General features: G+C 47.8%; 1 protein-coding gene across 4 annotated transcripts in view; it reads right to left on the bottom strand.

Moving 5' to 3' along the window:
- The window catches only part of DIP2A (disco interacting protein 2 homolog A), an 80,263-nt gene that overhangs the window by 2,252 nt on the left and 52,665 nt on the right, over positions 1-25,346 (bottom strand). For 3 of the 4 annotated variants that reach the window (XM_080937586.1, XM_080937584.1, XM_080937585.1), the window contains 19 exons: positions 22,427-22,563; positions 21,511-21,591; positions 20,690-20,817; positions 17,307-17,421; positions 15,347-15,548; positions 14,480-14,589; positions 14,328-14,408; positions 12,972-13,095; positions 11,192-11,313; positions 10,949-11,060; positions 9,630-9,739; positions 8,806-8,936; positions 7,681-7,849; positions 7,206-7,376; positions 4,987-5,048; positions 4,696-4,753; positions 3,129-3,203; positions 1,078-1,252; positions 319-442 (listed from right to left, as the gene is read on the bottom strand). In XM_080937586.1, coding sequence (XP_080793712.1) covers positions 319-442; positions 1,078-1,252; positions 3,129-3,203; positions 4,696-4,753; positions 4,987-5,048; positions 7,206-7,376; positions 7,681-7,849; positions 8,806-8,936; positions 9,630-9,739; positions 10,949-11,060; positions 11,192-11,313; positions 12,972-13,095; positions 14,328-14,408; positions 14,480-14,589; positions 15,347-15,548; positions 17,307-17,421; positions 20,690-20,817; positions 21,511-21,591; positions 22,427-22,563 — 2,287 coding nt within the window. Of the gene's footprint in view, positions 1-318; positions 443-1,077; positions 1,253-3,128; positions 3,204-4,695; positions 4,754-4,986; positions 5,049-5,993; positions 6,024-7,205; positions 7,377-7,680; positions 7,850-8,805; positions 8,937-9,629; positions 9,740-10,948; positions 11,061-11,191; positions 11,314-12,971; positions 13,096-14,327; positions 14,409-14,479; positions 14,590-15,346; positions 15,549-17,306; positions 17,422-20,689; positions 20,818-21,510; positions 21,592-22,426; positions 22,564-25,346 lie in introns of all 4 variants that reach the window. The other variant, XM_080937587.1, reaches the window with a different exon arrangement.

Below are 25,346 nucleotides of genomic sequence, written 5' to 3'. Positions count from 1 at the left end.
TCACGGCTCACCACAGTTTAAATGAGAAAAACCACATTTACACTAGAAATACTCCAGAACGGCAACAGTGGCCGCCTCACGTCTGTATGCTGGAGACAATTATGTGATTTAAACCTGACCGGGAGAAGAAGGTGCAGAGGCACTCTGATACTGTTTTGTAGAAACGTATGATGTATGTGGAGGAACAGGTAAGAAGAGGGCAGTCCAGCTCAGCAGGGACTGTGCTCGGGGTAGGAGCTTGCCTGGTACTGCCCTGTGTACAGTGCTCAAGCCCAGGCCGAGGCTGATGGCAGCACAGATCCTTCCCTCGGCTCTTACCACTCTGCGATGCTCCTGTGTGCACGGATCACAGAGGTTTCTATGTCGATGGGGTGATACCGCATGCCTCTCAGCTCTAGTGTTTCATCCAAGGACCCAACAACATACAGCGCATCGTGTCGCTCTGTGAACATGGGCACGCACATGCTTAGGAGTCAGATTACACAGAGTCTGCCTCCTCTATGAACTCCACAGTTGTCCTTTGCCACAGGGCTGGGGAGATGCCAACAACTCAGTCTTACCTCTGCACTGGTCAACAACCAGTGTATGTCAATGTGTTTTTAAATCATTTTAGCTACACAACATTACAGTGACTGGAGGCTACCAGAGTTCTGACTTGAGCTGTTAGGCCTGCAGGGGTCAAACATGTGGGGGACGAACACAGCTGAAAGGGTGCCACTCATGACTGTAGAGCCGTGCAGAGCACACCGTGCTAATAGGAAATGCAGTTTCTGGGACAGCTATGTCCCTTGGGAGAAACCCCACAGCTCATGGCCAAGAGCTGCCACCTTCTCAACATCTCCTCCACAGAGGTCAAGAGTAGAAAGTGAGGGCGGCACCAGGAGAAACAGTTCCACCCAGAAGTGCTACTGGAGCCTCGTCTTCAGCCCACACCAAGCAACACAAATCAAGGCCAGTGGGGGACAATATGAAGTCATTGGGGGCTCCCCAAGCTTAGAGGCAAGGCCCACAGGCTACAACAACTGAAAGCCCAGCCCCTGCAGTGCTGAGGCTAGCCCTTCAGCAAGGGGTTCTTACCTCCACTGGCGTCAGTCAGCTCTGTCCTGCGAAGGAAGCCAAGGTAGCCAGTCCTCGCCCAAATGGTCTGGGTGTCTCCAAAGCTCAGCCGGGCACTGAAGTGGTCAGCATGAAGTGCCTCCTCCCCATAGACCGTGTAGTACCCAGTGGCATTGTGGGGACTGCTCACCCAGATCTAGCGGACAGGGGTGGTCAAGAGGACAAGCAGATCACTGAGTGCTGGTTCTGTTCTTCGGAGTCTATGGCCCAAGGTGACCTCAAGCTAGCACCCAAAGGGAAGGGCGGCATTCCCGAGGTCTCATTTGTGAACTAAGTACAGCTGTGCAGAGAGCAAACACGACCATGGCTGATTGCAATTATTCTTTATCCTCGTCTTCCTTCTCCCTCCCTCTTCCTCCTCCTTTTAAACAAGGTCTTGTTATATAGCTCAGGCTGGGATCCAGTTTATAGTCCTCAGCCTCATAGACATATACATGATCATATCTGTGTTGGGGGTAGATCGCCATGCTAGCATAACCTCTTCTAAAACAAATCGTTCCTTTGTTCCAGGAATGCTGCCTGTGTGGTTCTGCTCTGTCTGGATATGTTTCCACTTCCACATATCAAATGACTGGGAGAGAGACAGGTTAACGTACACTCTGTGTGCAGAGCAGGTAGGTGCTCGCTCACTCGTGTCTAAACAATGTAAATGACACACTGGTGTCCATAACACCCCTGTGCACCCATGCTCTGTGCATTCATGAAGGATGCTCACATATGCGTTGATATGCATCCATGTATAGAACAGTCTATAGGTGTGTGCCCACAGTCCTCAACAATGTCAAGGGGCCTCTTGAACCAGAGCCCACCCAGAACCCACTAAGCTGCCCACACTAACAATGTCACACAACTTCCAAAAGAGAAGCAGAGAGGAGTCAGCTACCATGAGGAGCAGTCTCCTGTTCAGCCCAGAGCTCCCAAGTCTTGTAAGCACATCCCTTGCTAGCTCTCCTGGCCCTTCCCTGCTTAGTGCCTGTGAATAAGAGGCCTTGCCTGCCCACTGTCCATAAGTGAGGAGCCCGGTCTTCCCACTGTACACAAATGAGGAACCCTCCTCCCCCACCTCCCACAACCTGCTCACTCCTGAGACAGAAGGGCCTGAGCAGGCTGTTCCTGAGGGCCCAACCTGCCCACACACCATGAGTGAGGCACTCCACCTAGCCACACCCTACTTTCCCACTGTCTGTGAGAGGCTCCACCTACCCATTTCATGAGTGAGGGACCACGCCTGTTCACTGCCAATGAGTGAAAGTTATATCTATTATCTGAAAGTGAGATGCTCTCTTGCCCCTCTCCCATGAGTAAGGCATCCTGATTACCTAATGCCTATGACAGGCTCTGTGTACAGTTGCCTCAAACATGACTGGGTCTTTGGAACACCAAGGATCCTGAGCCTGAAACAAAGTTCTGCATAGCCTTGAACCTGGGGCCAGAGTTTGATTGCCACTGGGTCTGTGACCTTGGCTCTGATGTAAAACTGATTTTTAAGGAGGGGCTGACTAGTTCTGTCCAAAGCTGACTAGTCTCTGTCCCACGGTGGGCACACCAATGCCCTCATAACTTTGCTGGCAGGTGACCCAGGGAGAGGCCTCTTTCCCTACATACTGAGAAACCCTACATATTAGCAGGGCCAGAGAGTGCAGAAGAGGTAGGGAGAGACCATTTCTAGGGTTCTTAAAAGACACGTGGCTGTGGGAAAGCACATAGGAACACTCGCTGTTCTTCCAGAGGACCTGAGTTTGGCTCCTCAGGTGGCTCACAACCAGCTGTAGCTCCAGCCCAGGAAAGACCCCAGCCTCCAGCATCTACGGGCACCTGCACTTGTGTACACATACCCACAGAACAAACACATGCACACAGTAACGAATAACAAAAATCATTTTTAAAAGACATGTAAGTCCCAAAAGGTATAGAATTCCTGAATTCTAAAAGGATTCTGAAAGGAGGAGAGGGAAGCCAGGGTGTGGAAGGCCCTTGTTCTGGGTCAACCCCTAGCCTCTGGCAGCACTCACCTCACCCAGGTGTGAGTCTCCAAGCGGCCCTTTGGTCTCAGTGTGTGCAATGATGACCTTCACTCCTGGGAGGATCTGGAAGGGAGAAAGCTGCTCAGGCCCTGGTGACCTGGGATGCGGTGGTGCTAGGCCCACTTCTCACACACTCCTCCCTAACTGCCACTGTGGGGCTGACTACAGACCAGGGGTTTAGAATTCTAATTTTGTTCTAATTTTAAAAGAAGGGGCACTATCAGAAATACGTAGTGAATCTGAACAAAATGGCCCAGTTCCTGCAAACAGGCGCTGCATTTTTCACTGGGAGAGCGTTCTAAGGGTCTACCAGCCTTTCCTTCAGGTGTTTCTCCCTGCCGAATACAATCCTTCCCAGTCTGCTCTCACCACGCAGCTGCCAATGAGAAGCCCGGCACCTGTGAGCTACTCTGTGCTAACTCGGGCAGCTGAGAGGCCATGTGCCCTGCTGAACTTACCACATTCAGTCTGGGGACCTCTCTGGACTTGGGTCAGATCACCCGGCTTCTGAAGTCCAGCCACAAGCTCTGTGCTCCCAGGCTCCCCATGAATAACACAGAGGATGATAACATGGACCTCAGGAAAGTGGAGGAGCTACAGGAATGCATGAACTAATGACGGATGCCAAGCATCTCACTGCTGAGATATTCTGTCTCCTGGCACAAAGATGGAGCCTCTACTCTCCCTCCATGGCCCACCTGAACCCTGAGAGCAAATTCCATTAGGCCCGAGTTACTCCTGCAGTGTGTAAAATAACTATGGTGCCGCCATATGTAGACGACATGGGTATAGGATTCCTAAAGGTACTGACGAACGGAAGACATGTCAAATGACTATCTATGGTTACCTCCTTGCCTCCTAAAGACAGCTATGGTCTGGGCAGTAGCCAATGGGGTTTGCAGTGGTCAAACTCCATTTCTTGCTCCTGGGGCTAAAGTGCACAGCCCTGAAGATGTCTGTCAATCCTGGATGTAAAGAGGTTGCTGTGAACTTTGGCAGGCAGCATGTGCCCACTCCACTGGCCTGTATGACTCTCTCCCTGCCTAGTCATCCTTCCTTGACCTCTCCTTGCTTCTAAAGGATGCTGGTTTTCCAGGATTTGCTCTGCTAACCCTATATTTCTATTTTGAATTCTTGGGCAAATTTAGCCCCTTCCTACTGCCTAGAAGTTTCTGGGGACCTCATTAGGCCAAGACTTGCTCTGATGGCAAATCTCTGGGTGTGCTGTGGTGGGGCTTGTTCTTTATTATCACCATGGATCAGAGAATACCTTCTTATCATCTTCAGTCCAGGGTCAGAGCTGCCCCCTGTGACTGCAAGTGTGAGGCCCTTGATCCATCCAAGGCCTACCTGCCCCACCCCCTTCCCTACAAAGAGGCAGTCTCCTCTTGCTTCTGTATCTGGGTACTCCAGCTCTAGGCTCTATGCTCTAAGTATTTAAGGACTTAATCTCACATTTCTAGACGAAGGTGGCCCATCCCATCTCCCACACATTCACTAGGAGCATGCACCCCAGCACTGTCCACACCACAGGCAATAACGGTTCAACTTCTACCTTTCCAGACTCCATCAATGGCAGACTGTGTGGAGAACCCCGTTCCACCAGACGAACTCTAAAAATGGACAAAGAAAAAAGTTCAGAATAAAATTTACTACATAGTAATTTCTAAAAAGGCAAATCACACGTATCCAAGTAAGCCCACAATGTTGTTTCCAGGGTATAAGTGTCCCTGCCTTGGCCAGCACCATTACCTCACAGGGTGCTGGAGATGCCCAGCTGGGGCAAGCCCAGCCTGCAGGTTTGCTACAGAGTATGGATGAGCTGTGCGGACAGGGAGGGCAGTACCTGTCATGACGAAGTGCCCGCATGTCCACGTAGACAGTTGTGGGATCTGGGCCTGTTGTGCCCTGGAAGGAAAACAACAGAGGGACTTCTTTCAGAATTCTCATGCTCTGCTCAGTTTCACAAGCATGGCCGCGTGGTAGCTGCTCCCAGGCTGTCTGTGACCCCGGGAAAAGAAGCTGTGCATCTTGCATCCAGTCTGCACAAGGACTCATGGTCCCCAGGCAGAGCTGATGATGCTGTCCGCACAAACATCTACTTGGCTAGAAGATACTGAGCAAAACTAACGGTGAATGAAACATCAAATCCTAGAATTTTTAGGTCAGTTCTGATAGTCTCTTTCCCTGTGGGCCTCTGCTGCCCTGACACAACAGTGTAGATTGGGAGCATTTCCATCCAGCCTGGCACCTCACTAACTCCACTGAGGACTAAACACAGCAGACACTCAGAGGAGTGTCATCCTGTGTGGGCAGAATGCATTAGTTGGACACGTAGCAGAGTTTATTATTATTACACATATTTAATTGTGTGTTTGCATGTACATCCACATGCTTAGAGCATGGATGTGGAGGTCAGAGAACAACTTGAGGGAATCAGTTCTGTTTCTCTACCACGTGGGTCCCAGTGACTGAGGTCAGGTCACCAGGCTTGACAGCAATCACTCTCCCCATGGAGCCATCGCACTGGCTTGCTAGTGCTGTTTTATTAATAAGTGACATCAAGCTAAATGGATACCCTGGTCAACATCATTCCCTAAAGATTCTAGACAGCATAACCTCTCTCCAGCTCTCTAGCCTCTGAAAAACTCCTTTTACATTTGGTTACAAAGGAGCTTTTGTAAAGTCAAATAATTCCCACTGTGAATAAACTAAGACAGCAAGAGAAACATGTATTCTGGAATCCACCGGAAGAGCACATGGACTCACAGAAGCAGGGTGGGGTGGGGTGCTGGAAGGGGGAAGACAGACAAGGAGACACCAGCAAGGTTGAGGGCTGGGGCGAAGTCCTACCTGCTCAGCTAGTTTTCCCAGCCTGTTGGGCTGACAGAGGCCAGGGCGGCCAGCAGAGGGAGACAGGGAGGGAACAGCACAGGAAACAAACAGAAGGCCACAGGCCACATGAGAAACATGCGAGAGAAGAACGCATCACTGTATCTTAAAGAGCAAGCACAGACCTGTCATTACAGTGCTGTCTTTGCACAGGGCACTCACATGCTGACACACAAGGTGATGCCCTCCCATGTGTGGGGGTGGGGCACCTTCAGAGCTACAACAGGTCTCTCTTAACCAAGTCACCAGCTTGCAATCAGGAACAGTGGGAACAGAAGCCCTCTGATCTCTTCTGGCTACTCAGTCCAGACAGAGGTCTTTCCAGGTTAAGGGGACATTAGCTCACTGAGGTGGGAAATAGGATGACACCCTTAAGAAAGGTGTAGACCCTGGAGCCAAGACCCGCCCTGCACATGAAGCCACCAAGAGGACAGGGCACATGCTGGGCACCACTCTGGGAACCCAGTAAGGGTACTTTGTGCTGTTTTCAGCATTTTATACATCAGATATCTGATCAACATTTAAGATATTCTGAGAAAAAAGTGGAGACTTGTATAAAAACCAGAAAACAAGGACAGCTCCTAAAGGAGCCTGTGACGTTCACGTCAGTTTTAAAAAGCCACATGGATAACTGCTTCAGCAACGACTCTACAGTGGCCCATACAAACTGTCACCCTTATTAGTGCATGTGTGTGCATGTGTGTATGCATGTGTGTGTCTGTGCGCACGCACATGCTTTTTAAAGGCAGAGTCTCTGTATGTAGACCTGGAACTCGCTATGCAAACATGGCTGGGCTCAAACAGAGCCTCTGCCTCCTGAGTGCTGGGATAAATGGTGTGAACCACACACAGATTACTACAGATTTTTAAGAAAGCTAGTTCAAGCTTGCCTTTAAAATGTAGCTGCCTATTACAGTTAACTTAGAAATGCTCATAGGTAAAACAGACACAGCCCCAAACCAACCTTTTTTCTACCTAAATCTTTCTGTTCATCGGAACAGATGGAATACCTTTCTAAACAAAGCCCTCATAGTCATCAGAGCTGGATGGCTGTGGGAAGGTAACCTCCACAGCTCCAGTGTGGAGACAGAGCCAGAGCCACCTAGTAGTGCCAGTCTAAAGAGGCGTTACTCTCTGGTACAGGTGCAAGTGATCTGGGTACAGCCAACGTACCTGGAGGCAGATAGCCACATTGACCCTGCACCCAAAGGTGGTGCTCACAGCGCGTGCAGGAAGGCCCAGGTCTTTGAATAGCTTGGAAAATGACTGTGTTAATGAGATCCGAGGCCGCTCCTCAGCCACTACCATGCATGTGCGCACACACGACAGGTTCACCCCCTTCATCTGCAGAAGAGCAAGAAGTCATACAAACAGTCTGGGCCCTCGGCGCTGACCGTCCAAGGGTTGGGCTACTGCCCATAGGGTCCAGCTGTAGATCTGAGTACATAAAGGCAAGTTTGAATACAAACCTGTTTCCCCAGCTCTGCCTTCATCTGGGGAGTCCTAAGCACAGAAGCACTGCTCAGTGCTCTAAGTCTGTGGCCACCTCTGCTCCGCCCCTTAGCTAGCCTCCTCCCTGGTCAGGGCAGAGCACTTGGCAGAGGTGTGTGGACTTGTAAGAACCTCTGTAAAGCCACTTCACACTTACCCTAAGGGCACCTGTCTGAGCACCAAGGCCCTTGGTGCACATTTCCATCACTGAGTAGGAACAGAAGGTGACACGGGCCTTGTACTGGCTGACGGCAGACAGCCAGAGGGACACATTGCTCTCCAGCTCCAGTGGGGGAACAAGCACTGACTGGTGTCCAGAGTAGACGCTGTGGGGAGAGAGTACACAAGCCTATGCATACTGGCACCTTCCTCACGGAGACTGGTCCAGACTGAACAGGCACAGGTGTGTTCAGGGGTCCAGTAGGAGTTAGCAGAAAGACACTGTGGGTGGGGTACCGGCCTCTATCCAAACATTCAGGAGCATTATCAGGGACTATGTATGGAAGAGACTTCTTAATTACAGAGGAAGTATCTTAGCATTTGAAAGAACCAGAAGGCTCTTCTCAACTACTAACGTATAGTGCTTGTATTTATTGGAAAATACTTTTATTTTCCTTAATTATTGTGTGTGCACATGTGCACATGCATGTGTGTGTGGTGTGTGCATGTGGTGTATGCATGTGCATGTAGCAGTCAGGAGACAACTTCATAGTCTGTTCTTTTACTTTTCTGTGGATTCCAGGGACTGAGCTCAAGTGGACTTACAGAACAACGCAACTATCTTTATCTGCTGACAGCCTTGTCACCCTCCTTCCCTCCCTCCCTTCCATCCTTCATTTCCTTCCTTCGTTTCCTTCCTTCCTCCCTCCTTCCCATCCTTCCTTCTTTTCCTTCCTTTCCTTCCTCCCTTCTTCCTTTCTTTCCTTTTTTTTTTTTTTTTTTTTTGGTTAAAAAAAAAAAAAAAAAAAAAAAAAAAAACAACCAGGGTCTCACTTTATGGGCCTGGCTGGCTTGGAACTTACTATGTATACTAGGCTGGCCTCAAACTCAGAAGTCCACCTACCTCTGAATCCCCAATGCTGTGATTAAAGGTATATCTTGCCATGCATAGCTATTTTTATTGTTACTAAATTATAAACCTAGACTCTAACTACCTAATCCCCAAACAAACCCATGTGTACTTTATGCTTCCTAGATACCCATAAAGCCATAGAAGGGTCTTAAGTTCTGATGAAATGCACAAGTCACCAAGGCCCCAGGAGTGGTGGGTGCATGCGCTCACCTGCACAGACACCACAGGGCAAAGCCGAGGCCACAGTAAGGGTCCAGGCAGATGGCAATCTGCCGTGAGGGGTACAGCTCACACTGAAGCTTTATGGAGCGGCACAAGGCACTTGTGGCTGCGTGTGACATCTGTAGGAGTGAAGAAAAGACCTGCTCAGGGTTGTGAAGAAATCAAGGGTCAGAGGCCACATCTGCTACGCACTGTGGTTGGCTGGGCATGCGGATCCACATCACCACACACCAAGTGACTTTTTCTAAAAAGATGCTGCTATGGGCTCATAGCTCCACAGAACTTGAGTAATACCCATAGAAGTTAAGCATTCTAAGTGCACTATACAGAAGGGTTTGTTTGTTTCATTTTATGTATGAGTTTATGTTTAGCATGTGCATGGCTGGTGTTCACAGAGGCCAGAAGAGGGCACAGGATCCCCTGGAATTATGTGGCTGGAGCCTTCTTAAATGTGTGTCAGGAATCTAGGTCCTCTGCAAGAGCAGCAAGCGTTCCTAACCCTGACCTCTCATGCCAGCCACTGTAAGCGTGCTCCTACTTCACATTAGAAAAACCCAACAAAGTTACCTTAATCAAGAGACCAGACCTTTCCATAAACAGCAAAAAATGTTATCTTCTTAGGAGTCTAATTTTGGGTTTTGCCAACATTTAACATAGATTTAAAAAACCAAACAAACATGATAATGTTGCTTTGTGCTTTGGACAAGAAGCTTTGCCCAAACCCCGCATCCTTCCCAGCTGTAGCCTCATTCCTGCCCGTTCCCTCTGGGTTCCCAAGAGGTTGGAGCTAATGGGTGCTTGTGAGGTCCTACCTTAACTCCAGCTAAGATCCCTGTCGTCGACACACTGAAGTCCAAGTATGCAAGCACATCTGGGGAGGGTGGTCTGAAAATGCTAGCTACCTTCTTTTTTGGAATGTCATCTGTTAAACAGAAGATACCAGTGACTAATGTCACACAGCCCGCACAGGTAGAAGCTTCAACTTCCCCAGGCAAGAAACAGGCATGATTTGAGTCCTGAGACAGAGCTGTCACAGAGAGCAGGATGTATACACTGTGTGCCAATACTGCAGAGGCTGTGGCTGAGCCACAAGAGAAGCCATTGCAGACATACTCCTGGGGTCTGTACGCCTCAAGTCCCTGAGGTAAAACTGTGGTTACCTGCAGCACAAATGGACACAGGTTCAACAGAGCAAACTGAACTCTTGAGCCCGAGAGATTCTGCCCAGCTGGAGCTCAGAGCCCAACCCCTGGCCAGTGTGAGCTGCCTGGTACTAGTTCTTCATGGCCACCACGGTATCAGCTGTTAGTCTCTGGTTTCCACATAAGGCAGAACTTCAGATGTAAGGGAATGACAAAAGGAGAGCTTCCTGCTGCTCCGAAGCCAGTACCCTGGCCCTGGCAGTGCTGGGCTTCGCTAGGGAGAGCAGTCTACATCTGCAGAGCTGTTCTTAGTCACCATGCTGACTTAACTAGAAGACACAGCTTCTTCTCAGCTGGGGTGAAGGCATCTCAGGGGCATGATGTCACTCACCAGGGAGAGTGACAGAGACTCTAGGGACAGGCACAGTTTTCACAAATGACAGGTACCTATGTGGTAAGAGGCCGGGGGAATAGGATTTCAGTCCCCCACATGAGTATGGGGACTGCTGATAGTGGGCACAGAGGGGGGAAGATCTCACATCCTGGCCAGGGAGCCAGCCATGTAAGCAACAGTGGTACCTAACGACCCCCAGCGGTGTGCTGCTCCACTAGGTAAACCCAAGAACGCCTCTCACCATTTACACAAGCTCACCCACTTTTCTGAACATTTATTTTTCAGTATGTTATTTTATGTGTATATGTATGCCTGAGTGTATATATGTGGTGTGTGTGTGTGTGTGTGTGTGTGTGTGTGTGTGTGTGTGTAGAGATCAGAAGAGGGCATTTCCCTTGGTACTGGAGTTATTGAGAATTGTAAGCTTCTACAAGGGTGTCAGGAGCTACATCCCAGTCTGCTGCAAGAGCAGTAAGTGCTCTTAACCACTGAGCCATCTCTCTTGTACCTCAACAACGTAACTACAGCAATAGCAAGCCTACAGGAAAGAAAGCAAGGGTCTGTCTTTGCAAGGACGGCTGCTGGAGACACGTACCTGTATCTAGGATGGTGGGCCAGGTCCTGACATCTACAGCGGCAGCTGCTTCTTTGGACTTGAGCAGCCGTGTAATGGCCTGTGTGCTAAGGACACATGCAGATTTGCTGACCTACATCAGATGGAAACAAGAGCCTGGGTAAGCTGGAAGGCTAACCTCCTTCTCCACACGACCCTGCAGAGACCATGCATGACAAGCACCATGACTCCGCACCCCAGAGGACATGCATATCCTGAGTGTACCTCTACAATCATCTTCACAGTGGGCAATGTGGTGCCAAGGTTCTGAGGGTGTGGGGGTCGCACAGTGACAGGAACACAGCCGCAGTATAGGCAGCCATAGAATGCAGCAATAAGATCCACCCCTGGGGAGACAGGGCACATGGTCAGCGCTGGGCTCAGGAGTGTAGGTAGATAATTTCAGGCCTGAGGAGGACAGCCAAGGGCATCTGTCCACAGATAGAAAAGGGACGAGCAGGCATGATTTATTTTTAATACAGCATGGTTAACTCCAAATGACAATTATTTACCAAGCCCAGCACTGACAATACATATAGGAAGGGGGGTATCCCTGGCACCCTGGGAGGAGGTTCCAGAAGGGGCCATGGGCTTTGGAGCTAGGGATACACCAGGTGCTCACAGACTGCAGAGGGAAGATTCTTGCACTGTGCAGTAGACCTTTGGCCCCCCAGACCCAGGAGCTAGTGGGGCAGGACAAGTCTGTGTATACAGACCTGAGGGGACATCCTTTGAGAGAAACTACGTGCAGGGGAGGTTCTCCAGCCTCCACATCAAGGGGAGTAATTCCTGTAGATACCCACAAAGCCTTTGTACAGTCTATCTTAAAACATATGGAAATGCATTAGAAAATGATATTAACAGAAACCATAACTTGTAAAACATCGGACATAGACATTTTAAAAGCTCATTTCAAGATAAGTATGCATCGTGAAGGAGCACATGACAAAAGTCTTAAGAAAAAAGTCAGGGATGACATTCACAACTCAGTGGGAAATGAGCTAAGAGAAGAGGAAATGTCAGTTACTAAAGACAGAAAGAGAAACACAGAGTCAGAAGGAGAAAAGCACGGATGAGAAAGCACAGCGGGAAGATGCGAAGACTTTGCATGAAGGGCGGACAGTGTGTGGGGAGGGCCAGGCTGCAGCAGAAGGCACCTGCAGAAGCCCTAAGGAAAGGGTGAGACAGTCTTGCCCAGCCTGTGCAAGCTCCTGGGTTCACCTCTCAGCACCATGAAGAAGTGGGTGGGGTAGAGTAAGCAAACACCAAACACTTCAGCTTGTCCTTTAAAATAGCACCAAGGTGGTTGAGGTACCATCATAACTATTAGTAAATTCTGTATGTCATGTGGGATACCAAAAATATGTGTGGTAACAGGACACTCCAGTTCTGCTGGGTCCTTGAGCAGGGGTTCTCAACCTGTGGGTCACAATCCTGTGGGGGATTGAATGACCCCTTTACCGGGGTTACATATCAGACCTCCTGCATATTTACATTGACTCCTAACAGTAGTAAAATGACAATTATGAAGTAGCAACAAGAAAATTCCATAGTTGGGGGTCCCCACCACTGTGGAATTGTGTTAAAGGGGTCACAGGGTTAGGAAGGCTGAGAGCCAGTGTCCTGGAGTCTGGGGCTTTCCAGTGAGATGTGATCTCAGAGGAAAGGTTTAGGAAACCTACAGTTTGAACTGAAGTTGAAGGGGCAGTGTGAAGCAGGAGCTCTCCAAAGAACACTCTGTACTTCAGATTCCAGCTCTGCTCCCAGGGCCAGCAACAATAGCTGCTGCTCACCCCATCCCTTGATCTGAGATGCTGCTGAAGGGCGGGAGTCTAACTCTAGAGTGAGGAGGATGGGCCTGAGCACCTGCTACCCTGACAGCCAAGAAGCTACCAAGTCCACTAGGTACAGAGGTCCCGCCCAGGTGATCATGGGGGCACTGACATCACAAGGGTAATGAGCTCCATTTTTGAAGGTCAGAAGAGGGTCATGGGTGTGTGTTTACCTGGAGGATACACCAAAGCCACGTGGTCCCCAGCATCTAGTCGCCCTTTCTCCATTAGAGCGGCAGCCACTCTCTCAGCCCTTTTGTGCAGCTGGATGCAGGTTGCAGTGCTGGTGACCGTGCCCTGGAGAAGAATCAGGTTCATTGGTGTGCTAACACTTCTAGACAGAAGAGTATCTGCTCTGCACACCAGGCTCCTGTGGTCAGGAATCAAGTGATATCAATGCTAGGCAATACTAGATCTGTCAGAAGCTTATAGTAGGGGGCTGGGCATCTCTGAGTGGCCCAATCTGAGCATAGAAAGGTGAGTACTCCACTCATACCTGACAGAGTCAAAGACTGAAAATCCAGAATCCCCATGCCTGGGGCCCATCTGAATCCTGAACCTTTCCCTGAGACCTGGGTTATAGAACTCGGCACTTTGAGCCGGCAGGACACTGCCCTCTTGTCCCTAGCCAGATGAGGGCTCTGGCACTTAGATTCTCTCTACCTCACAGATCTGGAGGCTCTTCCCCAAAAGCAGACTAATCTTCGTTGACAATTAGTCACTATCTGTCAGCATGACTTAGAATTCAATTTTAAGATAGGTGTTTATTGAGATGCATGGGGAAGCAAGATAGCCTCCCACATAAGAAACTTGAGTTTTTCCCCAGAGATTTCCTATTGTTCATAGAGAGCACAGAGACACAGCCCTGCACCTGCCCTGGAGGCAGAGGAAGGAAGGTGAAGAGCTGAAGGCCAGCTTGGGATACACAGCAAGAGCCTGTCAGATAAAAGAAATAAAAAGTAAATCTCTGAATGAGCAGAGAGTCCCAGGACTGGATTTGCATTTTCTAAGATCATAGTACCTGCTCTCTATGTGACAAAAATCAAGGTATCTTAAAGCAGGTTTGTCATAACTGACAGGGAGTCACACAAGGCTGTCCCAATGTTTGGTTCTGTAACCTTGTGATGTGAGGGTCACACAGTCTCCTTTGATTCTAGGCATTCTTAGTATGCTGTAGAGTGTTAACAGATACAGTGTGACAGAACTTCTCAGTGGCAAGGGAGAAGCAGTTTGGAACAGCAAATAGTATTTGTCATTTCAAAGATGGGAGCAAGACTAAATGTGTATTACCATATAAGCATTTCCTTTTAGTTCATAAACCCAAGAGCACTTCGACAGATGTAGTTTCTAACAAGAAAATAGAGCTGTTAAGAATCTTCGAGATAAATGCAAATCTACAGACTTTGTGTCCACTGTACAAAGCACAGGTCTCAACAAGAAAGCTGACAGGCAGAGAGAATGATGCCACAGAAGGGACCAAAGCAGAAACAGTGAGGACACAGAGATGACCCCAGAAGTACTACTCTCACCTTAGCATTCAGCAGCAAGAACAGCGGGTGGTCAGGAGTGGTGTGAGCCCTCCACTGCAGCACGTCCGCCAGGAACAGGAACTGCACAGAGAAAGGGGACCTCGCACCTGCACTGTCTTGGATGCCACCTGCCCCCAGGAGATACCTGGTACCTTGCGAGCCTGGTCACTGTCCTCCAGGTGGGCCAGCTCTCTTCCAGAGGCCTGCGCAATCCTTTTCCCAGCAACCAGGTTTCCAACAATCATTGATGCTGGTCCAACTTCTGCAAACAGATTCCAAATGACGAGTTGGGAACTTCTAATCCATACCTGTCACATGAATCTACCTACATATATAACACTTGTTATTTTGAAATATACCTAGGTATTTAACTCTTTAAATGTAAATATTCAGATCACTATCGAACATAAACTATGTTATGCAACATATTCTTGGGATGCTAAGCAAGTTTTATTGCTGTACTATATATTTCATGTATAAATCAGAATTCTTGAAGTGTGTTATACTTAATGACATACTTGTGTATTTAAGTCAATAAAAGAAAGCTAGCTTTTCCTAAATATTTACAAATTAATGACAAACTGAATATGTTAAACTGGCCTTTACACTTAGCTGTGTATGTGTGTGTGTGTGTGTGTGTGTGTGTGTGTGTGTGTGTGTGTGTGTAATCAGAAACAAGAAATTAACCCTTGAGAAACTTCCGTTCCTACAACCTAGTGGCCACCGGGGGGCTCCTCGGATTCCAGAGCCCACATCTGCTTATAGACAGTAATTCTACTTCCAAGGAGCCACCCTTGAAAGTACCATTAAAAGTGATTCCTAGCAGGCAGGTGGAAACCAACAGGCAGGTGCACCAGCAACATCCCATTCTGTGAAGCAGGAGCAGGTGCACACACCAGTCTGATCCTTAACTTAACCCCAGGCACAAAGAGGTGGGTGTGCTCACTCCTGCAAGATCCAGTGCAGCGATATCTGCTGCAGCCAGTACCACTTAAGGCCAGACATCGTTAGGTACTAACCTGGCTGTTTCTGGCGAGGCTTGGGAAGGTTGGTAACACACGTGTGAGGGCACATCAACACATTACATGGGTGTAGCATCCCTTCCAGAAAGCGCTGCTTCGTTTCAGAAATGTGAATTCCTCCAAGAGGAGCCTTGGGCAAGGTGTTGGCAGGAACTAGGGCCAAACAGTACACACCCACCTGGTGGATGCTGTCGATGGCCTGGAAGGCAAAACCTCTGCTGAGCATGTGCTGCCAGCTCAGGCTAGGGACAGCGGGAACGGAAAACTGACGTGCAGAAGTCCAGGAGGTGAGTGACCTCTGAAATGTCTTCTCAAGCCAAGAAGGCAGAGTGCTTATTTCTACCACGAGAAACACAGAGCTTACACACACACATCAACCTATGGAACTGCCTGTATGAAAACCACAACACTCAGGAGCCACAAATGCATACTGAGGCCTCCAGCTGGGAAGAGGTGAAGCGGAGATGACAGAAGCTAGCTATCTTAAACTCGGAATTACAAATATGACCAACTTAATAATAAAAGACAATTCCTAACAACAAAAGTAAGAATGTACTTGATCAGAACTTAGCTAGTAACACAGTTTAGAGCCTCAATTTAATGTGGTTTTAAACAGTCTTGCTAGTTGGTGCCCAGGGAGATGCGTGCAAAGAAAGAATGTAAAATCATGTGAACTGTTTCCGCTCTCTTGTCTGGCTCAGCATGGAGAACACACTGTGAGTCACTGGGGCTCAGTGGCCTGAGCCAATGAGTGATCCTACCTACTGTTGATAAGCACAGGAGGAGTTAAGCAGAGACCCTATGTGTTGAGTTTGAATGAACTCTCAGCACAGTTCAGAACACAGAGAGACTTACAAACAAGCTGAAGTGCTATTTTCCACTCTGTCCTCTGAGAAGGGCTCAGGATGATGACTAAGAAATAACCAGTAAAATCCAGTCCACAGACAAGAGCCTCCACTATCCTACTCAGGACCACACACAACAGGTACCCTTGTGTCTGGACGACCAGTTCCTACTATGGCCTCAGAGACCCCAGGCTTTATCAAGGGGCTCCCATTGAGTCATAGCTACAACACACTGAAACCCAGACATTTAAACCCATTCATGATAAAATGAGCAAGTCCACTCAGGGATTATCCCCAAAGGATTCATTAATCTGGAATCTATCTACCATCATTTTTTTCCTGTCTGTCCTGGTTAATGATAAAGAAGGATGGTTGAAAAAGTCACAGAGTGACTACCACAAATCGACAGATCACAAGTGCAGGACAGAAGAGTGCCAACAATGGGAGCCCCAGGCTCCCCAGACACCTCCAAGAAAATCTTGCCACAAAACTGGCCTGGTCCAACCAACCTCCCAATCCACTCACAGGAGCCACAGATACAAGGCATGATATACACTAAAGCATGGCCGAGTGAGACCGAGGAAATGACACCGCACGGGCTGTTTTCTTCAGACTAGCCACAAAAGTATTGGGGGCATCTACAGGACAGTTGAGGAAATTTTAACAGTGTGCAGACACAATTATATTCATAAATTATTTTTTTTGAAGATTTTAAAATTTATTTTATGTGAGTACACTGTCGCTGTCTTCAGACACACCAGAAGAGGGCATCAGATCCCATTACAGATGGTTGTGAGCCACCATGTGGTTGCTGGGATTTGAACTCAGGACGTCTGGGAGAGCAGTCAGTGCTCTTAACTGCTGATCCAGCTCTCCAGCCCTCATAAATTATTAATTTTAAAGAAATTCTAATAGTATTTACAGGGGTGCAAACTAGACGTGAAGGCGAGTGCTGGGAATGTGAGCTACTATATTTCTTTGTAGATACTTGACCTATCTAACTGCTCTGTAACAAGACAGAATGTGGCCTCTGACTTCATGAACTATATATCTGACACCCTTTTAACTAAGCCCCCATGTGTTGAAAACAGCGACCATGCCAGGATGCCCACCTGCAGCACACGGCTCATCCACTGGAAGCTGTCCTCCTCTGAAGCGTCAGGCCGCTGTTCAGCCACCAAGACAATCCGGTCATCATGTAAAACAGTCACAGAGAACACAGCAATCCTGTGAGAGGACACAGGCAAAGTGACTCCTACTCGGAGGAAAAGTACAGGAGCTCTTCCTCTCTCAAGTCAGGTTATGCAAACTTTGCAAAGTTCTGTGTAGTAAATGGACTACTGACTGCTAATACGCAAAGGTCATACTGTTAATACCTGTAATTCCAACTCACAAAAATAAAGATTGCAGTACTAAGCACAAATTTTAAAAAGTTTTAATAGATCAAATATTTCCAATAATGAGTCAATTGATCCTAATTGTGGCTGATCTTTTTTTAGATTGTTTCTTCTACCTAACTTTGCAAGTTTCAACAAGTCTTCTTCTATTGAAATAAAAAAAAATATTCTAGGGCTGGATAGATGGCTCAGTGGTTAAGAGCACTGACTGTTCTTCCAGAGGTCCTGAGTTCAATTCTAGCAACCACATGGTGGCTCACAACCATCTGTAATGGGATCTGATGCCCTCTTCTGGTGTGTCTGAAGAGAGCAATTGTGTACTCATATACATAAAATAAATAAAATATTTTTTAAAAATTCTAAGGGCTGAAGAAGTGGCTCAGCCAGCTGCTCTTCCAGAAGACCTGAGTTTGATTCCAAGCACCTACACAGTAGCTCATGACCTGTCCCAGGGCATCTGATACCCTTTTATGGCCTCTGTGGGCACCAGGCACACATGTGGTGGTGCACAGACTTGCATACACACAAAATGCACATAAAGATATTTAAAAAATGTTTAAAATGGTATTTTTCTACATTTTCCTACAGCATGTGTGGAGGTTAGACAGAAACTTTGAGGAGCCTGTTCTCCTTCCAGATAGGTCCAGGGTCGAACTCAAGTCATCGAGCTTGCTTAGTACCTTTATATGCTGAACCGTTCCAGTGGCCTATGTCTCCTCTTTCCTTGCGTTCCTGTGTGTGTGTGTGTGTATGTGTGTGTGTGTGTACATGGGCATGTGTACCTTTTTCTTGTTTACAGATTTTCTTTGTTTATATATTTGTTTATAAAGTGTACATGCACCTTTTCAAAATTGTTTTGGACTACCGAAAGTACCTGTCTTCTCCCACCAAAGAGGTTGGGTTTCCCCACTAAACCCCTTGCACTAGAATGTCCGCCCCCTCCATAGCTCTGTGCTCTCCTGTCTTCTCTGTCAGCTAGTGTGCCTGCGTACTTCTACAACATGGCATAGACAGCCCACAAATGCGTTCTTTTATCCAGCAAGCCTTCTTGGTGCTATCTTCCTGTCCTTTTTCTCGGAGCATTCCTAAATTTACTTCTCTAGAACCATGTTCAAAAGCTTTTCAATATGGAATTTATTTGTGACAAAACTTTTGGAATCCATATGCCTGAAATTCTACAAGTTAAGGGACAATGGGGTCAGGCACTGTGCTGGTTAGCTTGTTATCAGCTGGTCACGGACTTGGGTTATCTGGGAAGAGGGAACTTAATTGAGAAAGTGCCTCTGCCAGACTGGCTTGAAGGTAATCTGTTGGACATTTTATTGATAATGATTGATGGGAGATGGCCTAGCCCACTGTGGGTGGTACCATCCCTAGGCATGTGGTCCTGGGCGACAGAAGAAAGCAAGCTAGACAAGACATGGACAGCAAGCCAGTAAGCAGCCTTCCTCTGTGGTTTCTGCTTCAGTTCCTACCCTGAACTCCTGCCATGGCTTTCCTGGGCAAAGAACTATAAGGTGTAACATGAGGAAAAACCATTTGTTCCCCAATTTGTTTTTGGTCCTGGTGTTCATCACAGCAAACTAAGGCAGTCAGAACATTTAGGTTAGAACTTACAACATCATTGCTCTGCCACCTTATCAAATCAGTTCCATGGTGGCTGGAAGTCTGCTCAGCATCCTCATAGCTTACCAAGTAAGAATAGCCGGCTCCCCAGACTGGGGCCTGACAGCCTCCCATTCCTTCAGATAGCTCTTTGGCTCCATGCACAGCCTCCTGCTGAGCTGGTCACAGAGTCCCATCTCTTCTCCCAATCCCTTTCTAGTTCTTCTTCTCAAGTGGTTCCTTAACCTGATTTTCTACATTTTTCATACTGTTCATTCGTTGAGGTTCCTGTACTCCTCAAGTCCTGGAAGGGGCAGGCAGGGTCCTCTGTCTGCAGAACAAAGCCACCTCACAAAGTCACGTGGGCTGGCCTGACCTTACCAAGGTACTTGCCTGGGAACAGTAGGATATGAAGTCACAGTCTTCCCAACCTGTTCTAAAGCAGGGAGTGCATTTCCCTGACAAGCATCTCCATGGACATCTCTGCCTACAGCATCTGAGTTTCTACTTCAAGGGACCACCCACTGGAAGGTGTCTGCCCACCCCCTGGTACGACTCCCTAACTATTCTTTAGTGCATGTTCAAAGGCCTCAACCAGCTCACAGGTACAAAGTGAAATAACAAAGGCACCGCCACCCCCACCCCCTTTGAGAAGAATAAAACTTCAAAGGGAGTTGGCTGGGCAGACTAAAAGGAGAAGGCTTCTTCCAGGATCGAGAGCTCAGGGATGGAGAGAGGAGGACAAAATCCCTTCTCAGCCCTTTCCCACTGTGTCACAGGCAGAGGTACAGTTATCCACTCAACAGACATGGGTGTCTAAAGTCCTTGTTTAACCAAGGTAGGCAGTTGGGAGGACATTTTTACTCTGGGAGCAATGAAGTATATTGTGTGCCCTGAAACCTTACTAGAAAAAAGAATGCTTTAGGTAGTTCACAGAGTGGTGCTGTTCTTTTAATCAATGTTCATGAGACACCGAGGAAGCTAGTCTCATCTCTTAGCAGCTTGGATCCCTGTCCTTTTGCCCAATCAACACATCTAGACCTCATTCTCTTTTTTGAAATATTTATTTGTTTATTTATTTATTTGATGTGAATGTTTTGCCTGCATGTGTGTTTATGTACCTGAGTGTGCCTGTGTCTGAAGAGGCCAGAATAGAGTGTTAGATACCCTGGAAGTAGAGCTACACCTTCCATGTAGGTGCTGGAATCAAACCTGGGTAGTCTGGAAGGATAACCAGTGCTCTCAACCAACGAGCCACCTCTGCAGAGCCAGACCCTACTCTCTTATGGAGCTGAACACATGCTGGAAATGAAGACGTTTCCCTCTGCTATCTCTGAGGCAAACATTTTCCTCTTTTTATAACTTTTCTGATATGCATAACATTTTAAATTCTTCAAATTGGAGTTTCCTGGCTTCTCTTCTATTACACGGACCTCCCAGATTGTGAATACAGAAGAGATCTAAAAGTCAGGTGTGGGTCTACCGTGCATCACCTGCCTCTGTAGACAAACTTCATGGGCTCCACAGCCAGGGCGGTAGCCACGATGTCATCTGCATTGTGTCTGCGCACTCCTACGACCATCAGCCCGTCCAGCTTGCCCACGACGAAGACCAGGTTATCCTGAGAAAAGGGTGTGTCAAGCCTCAGCAAAAGGATTTGAGAGCACAAAGAACTCAGTGCCTCACAGGGTCAACACGTGAGTGCACCCCTCAGTACTGGGCCAGCTGGAACAGACCATGTAGGCAAAGGATAGCACTGAAGGATGGGGAGGGGGCGTCAATGCAAAAAGGCTATAAAGTCGTGGGTGGGTGTGTGAAGGATTCTGAGATGCTCCAACAAGGGCAAGGCACCCTGGTGTGTCATGTGACCCATGAGCTGACTATGCAGCTACACATCCATATTACTAGCTAGTACTAAGACATTTTTGCTTGCAAACACCCGCAAGGGAGCAAGCCCCTCCTTGAGCGGTGACAACCAATGTTTCTGGGAAAGGACATACAACCAACCACCTGAGGAAAGGCAGGCCAAGATGCCACAGAATGTACTCATTTTAACATACTTTAAATATAAAACTAGAAAAAATGATAAAATCAAAACCACTCCCACCTCCTTTTTTCCCACCCAGGGCCCACTGTGGGTCTGTGGCTGGAAAAACACTACATGAAGGTAAGGAGCAGGCCAGAGTGGTCAGCATGAATGGCCAAGGCCACACTGAGAACCAAGGACCTCAGGGACAAGAGAACAATGAAGTTCCTTTTCTCCACCAGCACGCTCTGCTGTTGGGCAGGTTCAGGAGGTCAGACTCATACTCACAGGTCCAATAAATCCCAGAAGACCTGTCCTGGTGAAAGGCTGGTCAGAGACAGGGACTCCATCCGCCGTGACCGGGACGGTCTGCCAGAACAGGGAAGAGGGTATCAGGCAGCAGACAACTCACTGACTACTAGAAAGACAAGGTAGGCAAGCAGGAGAACTCAATAATGGCCAGAGCAAGAGCAGGCTCTTGCCTCCAAAACCTCTCTTGGTGATGAACCTCTGGGGCTCAGGCTTGTTAAAGACAAAGCCCACCATTAATTACATTGGTGCTCAGGGAGGTAGAGCATTCGGTAAAGATTAGCAGCGTTTTTTTTAAACACACACCACAGTTACATTTTATTTACATTTCCTTTAGTTGTTTCAGTTTCCTGTTTTAGCTTGCACTAAGATTCATTATTTTGGTTAGCACATCTGGACCACAGTCCAGGTAGAGTAGCCAGGGTGGATGTGACTGTTGGGGAGGGTGGGGTGGAAGGCTGAGAGCTGTCTTAGCGGACACAAAATAGCGTTAGGACAAGATGACATTTCAAATACCACAAACCGCCTGTTGCCCAGGGTTTAATATTCACCAGAAAGAGACTCCCAGGGCGCCTGGCCCTCCATAGACCATTCTCTCATCCTATCTGCTCTTCTGAGTGGACACACCACCTACGCAGGACTCCAACAACCCTGAGTATTTGAACACCCAGTTCCTGGTATACCTGTACTTATCATGAACAAGGATGGAACTGTGAACCGAGCTGAGGTCCTATCAGCACCTTCTTACTGACCGAAGCCATCTAAGCCTGTGGAGCTTGTGAACCGCTCTGGGTCCCAGCAGCATCTCGTAGGCCACCACTGCACCCTGTATTTGGGCCCATTGACAGCCACGGGCCTTGATTTCAAGACAAAGGATCAGAAAAAGGATACAAACCTCAAATATATTCTTTGTGATGCCAAGGAGTCCATAATATGCTGTCCCAGTTGCAACGGAATTGACACAGATCTCTCCGATCTCATCAGTTTTACAGAGATAAGGGGCACCGTCTACCTTCACGACACACACACTAGCTAAACAGAGAAAAGTGTTCAAAGTCATCAAGGTACACACTTAAACAGATTGTTCACAAAGGTGTACTTGCACACATACTTTAGACACCATGTAGTTCTGACTGGCCCAGACCTATTTGGACTGAGCTGGTCCAAGAAACTCAGAGATCCACCTGCCTCTGCTTCCCAAGTGATGGGATAAAAGGTGCTCCACCGTGTCTGGTACTGCTGCTATATTTGAAGTTATAGAAACAAAACATTACACGGGTAGCAAATTCTTATATGGAGAGTCACGGCATGGACAGTGCTAATTAAGCATTTGTTATAAGCAGTGTGAGGGCTGGGGCCATAACTCAGTGGTAGCGAGCTTACTGAGGATATGAGGAGCCCTGGATCTACTGCCAGCACTAGTCAGTCACACGCAGACCACTCGCACAGACATGCACAGACATGCACGCACATATGCACATCTATGTAATGTTCTCTTGACCAACAAAACCCCATTTTTCTGATTGTTTACTTTCAGTTTGCACTCGGAGATGGTTTCAAAGTCACAAAATTAGCCAAGTGACTGCAGATCCATTTGCTATTGTAAGGGCAAATGCTAGGAGACACAGCCTCAGTGCTGTAAGACACCGTTAGATTTGACTATGCCCATAAGCCCAGTCAATCAATAACAGCCAAATGCTGGGAGGAACCCGGACCCAAGAAAGAATCTAAGGAAGTGCATGGACAAACAGTCATTGTGTGGCCATTTCATCAGAGGTAAGGCATCTGTCTTGGACTGAAGCATGTTAAGACATGGGGTGTTTTCAAGGGAAGTGAAACATTCCATCCTTCTAGGAAACTCCATTAAATCTAGGGAGTACACAACTCAAAAGCTTCAGAAAAATCCCTGAAACTCATCAGATTCATTAGGCTCTCTCCTCCCAAAGCTTACATATAACCTTCAATGAATCAGGAGATGCATTCTCAGAGAAGACCAGATGCCTAGAAGAGGCTCAGACCACTTGAGCTGCCTGAGCAAGCTCTCCAAGCTCTTAGGCTGCCTGCAGGTTGTCCAGCGAGTTCCAGGTTTCCAGCTTTGGTGAGCAGTCATCTAGGCTGGGGTTGGTTTTTAGTGATACAGCTGTTGCTCCTGGAGCGCACTGGCCAACTACGCTGGACATGGATGGTAACTTTACTTTGTGGCCTGTTATGGGTTCCCTGTCTGGAGTGAGTAGATGGCTGCTCATTTGTTCCCCAGGGAAAGTGTCATGCAACAAATGTGTTCACACACCTGGCAGACACATACACAGAGAAACACTTGGGAGCACATGCACAGATGTGTGGGCATGTGTGTACAGATATGTGGCTGGGAAGTGTACACATACGAGACATGTTTTCATGTCTTAGAGTGATGAAGTCAAAATAAATAGCAAGACGGGGGAGACAGCTGCTAGGAAAATGGACGCCAGGAAGCACAGGGACCTCAGATAAATCCCAGAACTGTGCATGGTGGCATTTTTCTTCTTATATATTTATTTATTTATTATATATGAGTACACTGTAGCTGTCTTTAGACACACCAGAAGAGAGCATTACAGATGACTGAGAGCCACCATGTGGTTGCTGGGAATCGAACTCAGGACCTCTGGAAAAATAGTCAGTGCTCTTAACCGCTGAGCCATCTCTCCAGCCGGCATTTTTTTTTTTTTTTTTTTTTTATAGTTCTAGTGTTGGATACACAGAAATGGGCAGGTCCTTGAGGCTTGCTGGCTAGCCAGCCTAGCCGAGTCAGAGAACTCCAGGCCACTGAGACCCTATTTCTAAATAAGGGTTAGAATGCCTAAGTCATACCACCAGAGGTTGTCCCACATGCACATGCAAATACATGTGTACCCTCCACATACAAAGGATGCACAAAGTAAGAACTGCTCACAGTCCCCCCACAATTTACAACCTACTCAAACTTCACCATAACAAGCAAAAACTATCAGTCCATTGTCTGTTTCTATTTTTATTACTTGGTGATTGCAGAGACAAGGTCTACTATGCAGCCCAAGCAGGTCCCAAACAAGATTCCTCGGCTTCATTGTCCTAAGTACTGAGACTAGAGGTCACCTACCACAAAGCCACGCATTCTGAAAAACTGTTTCTAAGACAGCCAAATTATAGGAAGAAATAGAATTCACATGAATTAAGAGGTGGAGCTGGAAACTGTAATTTAAACCTCTATGTTCAGTCCAATCAGAGCACGGCCTAAGCCAGGGACCAGTCTAGTGGAGCTTCTGTGTCGAGGCTGCCTGTGACACAGACTGCAGCTTGAAGCCAGGATGCCAGGCGGGCAGCAGAACCCATACATGTGGCAGAAGAGGGAGCCCTGGTGTTGGGGGTAACTGGGCATGAGATGGCACCTACTTCTGACACTAACAGGCTGTCCTGATTAGCCTTGCCAACTTGGCCCAGCCTAGAGTCCCTTCGGAGGAGGTTCCTTACTTGAGGAATTACCTAAAGCCGACTAATCTGCAGACAAGCCTATGATAAACTGTCTTGACTGTTTATTGATGGAGGAGGTCCCAGAGCATTGTGGGTGGCACCATTCCTACAGCAGGTGGCCCGAGATGTTTAAAAAAACTGGCTTTGAACCAGCAACCAGAGTTCCACCATAGTTTCTGCTTCAGGTTCCTGCCTTAACGCCCCTCAAAGTGCAAGCCAAATGAGTCCTTCCTCCTGTAAGATACTCTCGGTCAGAATACTCCATCACAGCACCAGAGAGGAAGCCAGGACAGAGTAGGACACTGCCCGTGGCAGGACGGGGGCAC

This window comes from Micromys minutus (genome assembly GCF_963924665.1).
Source record: "Micromys minutus genome assembly, chromosome: 25".
In the NCBI taxonomy this organism is placed as follows: Eukaryota; Metazoa; Chordata; class Mammalia; order Rodentia; family Muridae; genus Micromys; species Micromys minutus.
The sequence above is the reverse complement of the archived record's forward strand: the minus strand, read 5'-3'. Positions and strand labels throughout refer to the sequence as shown.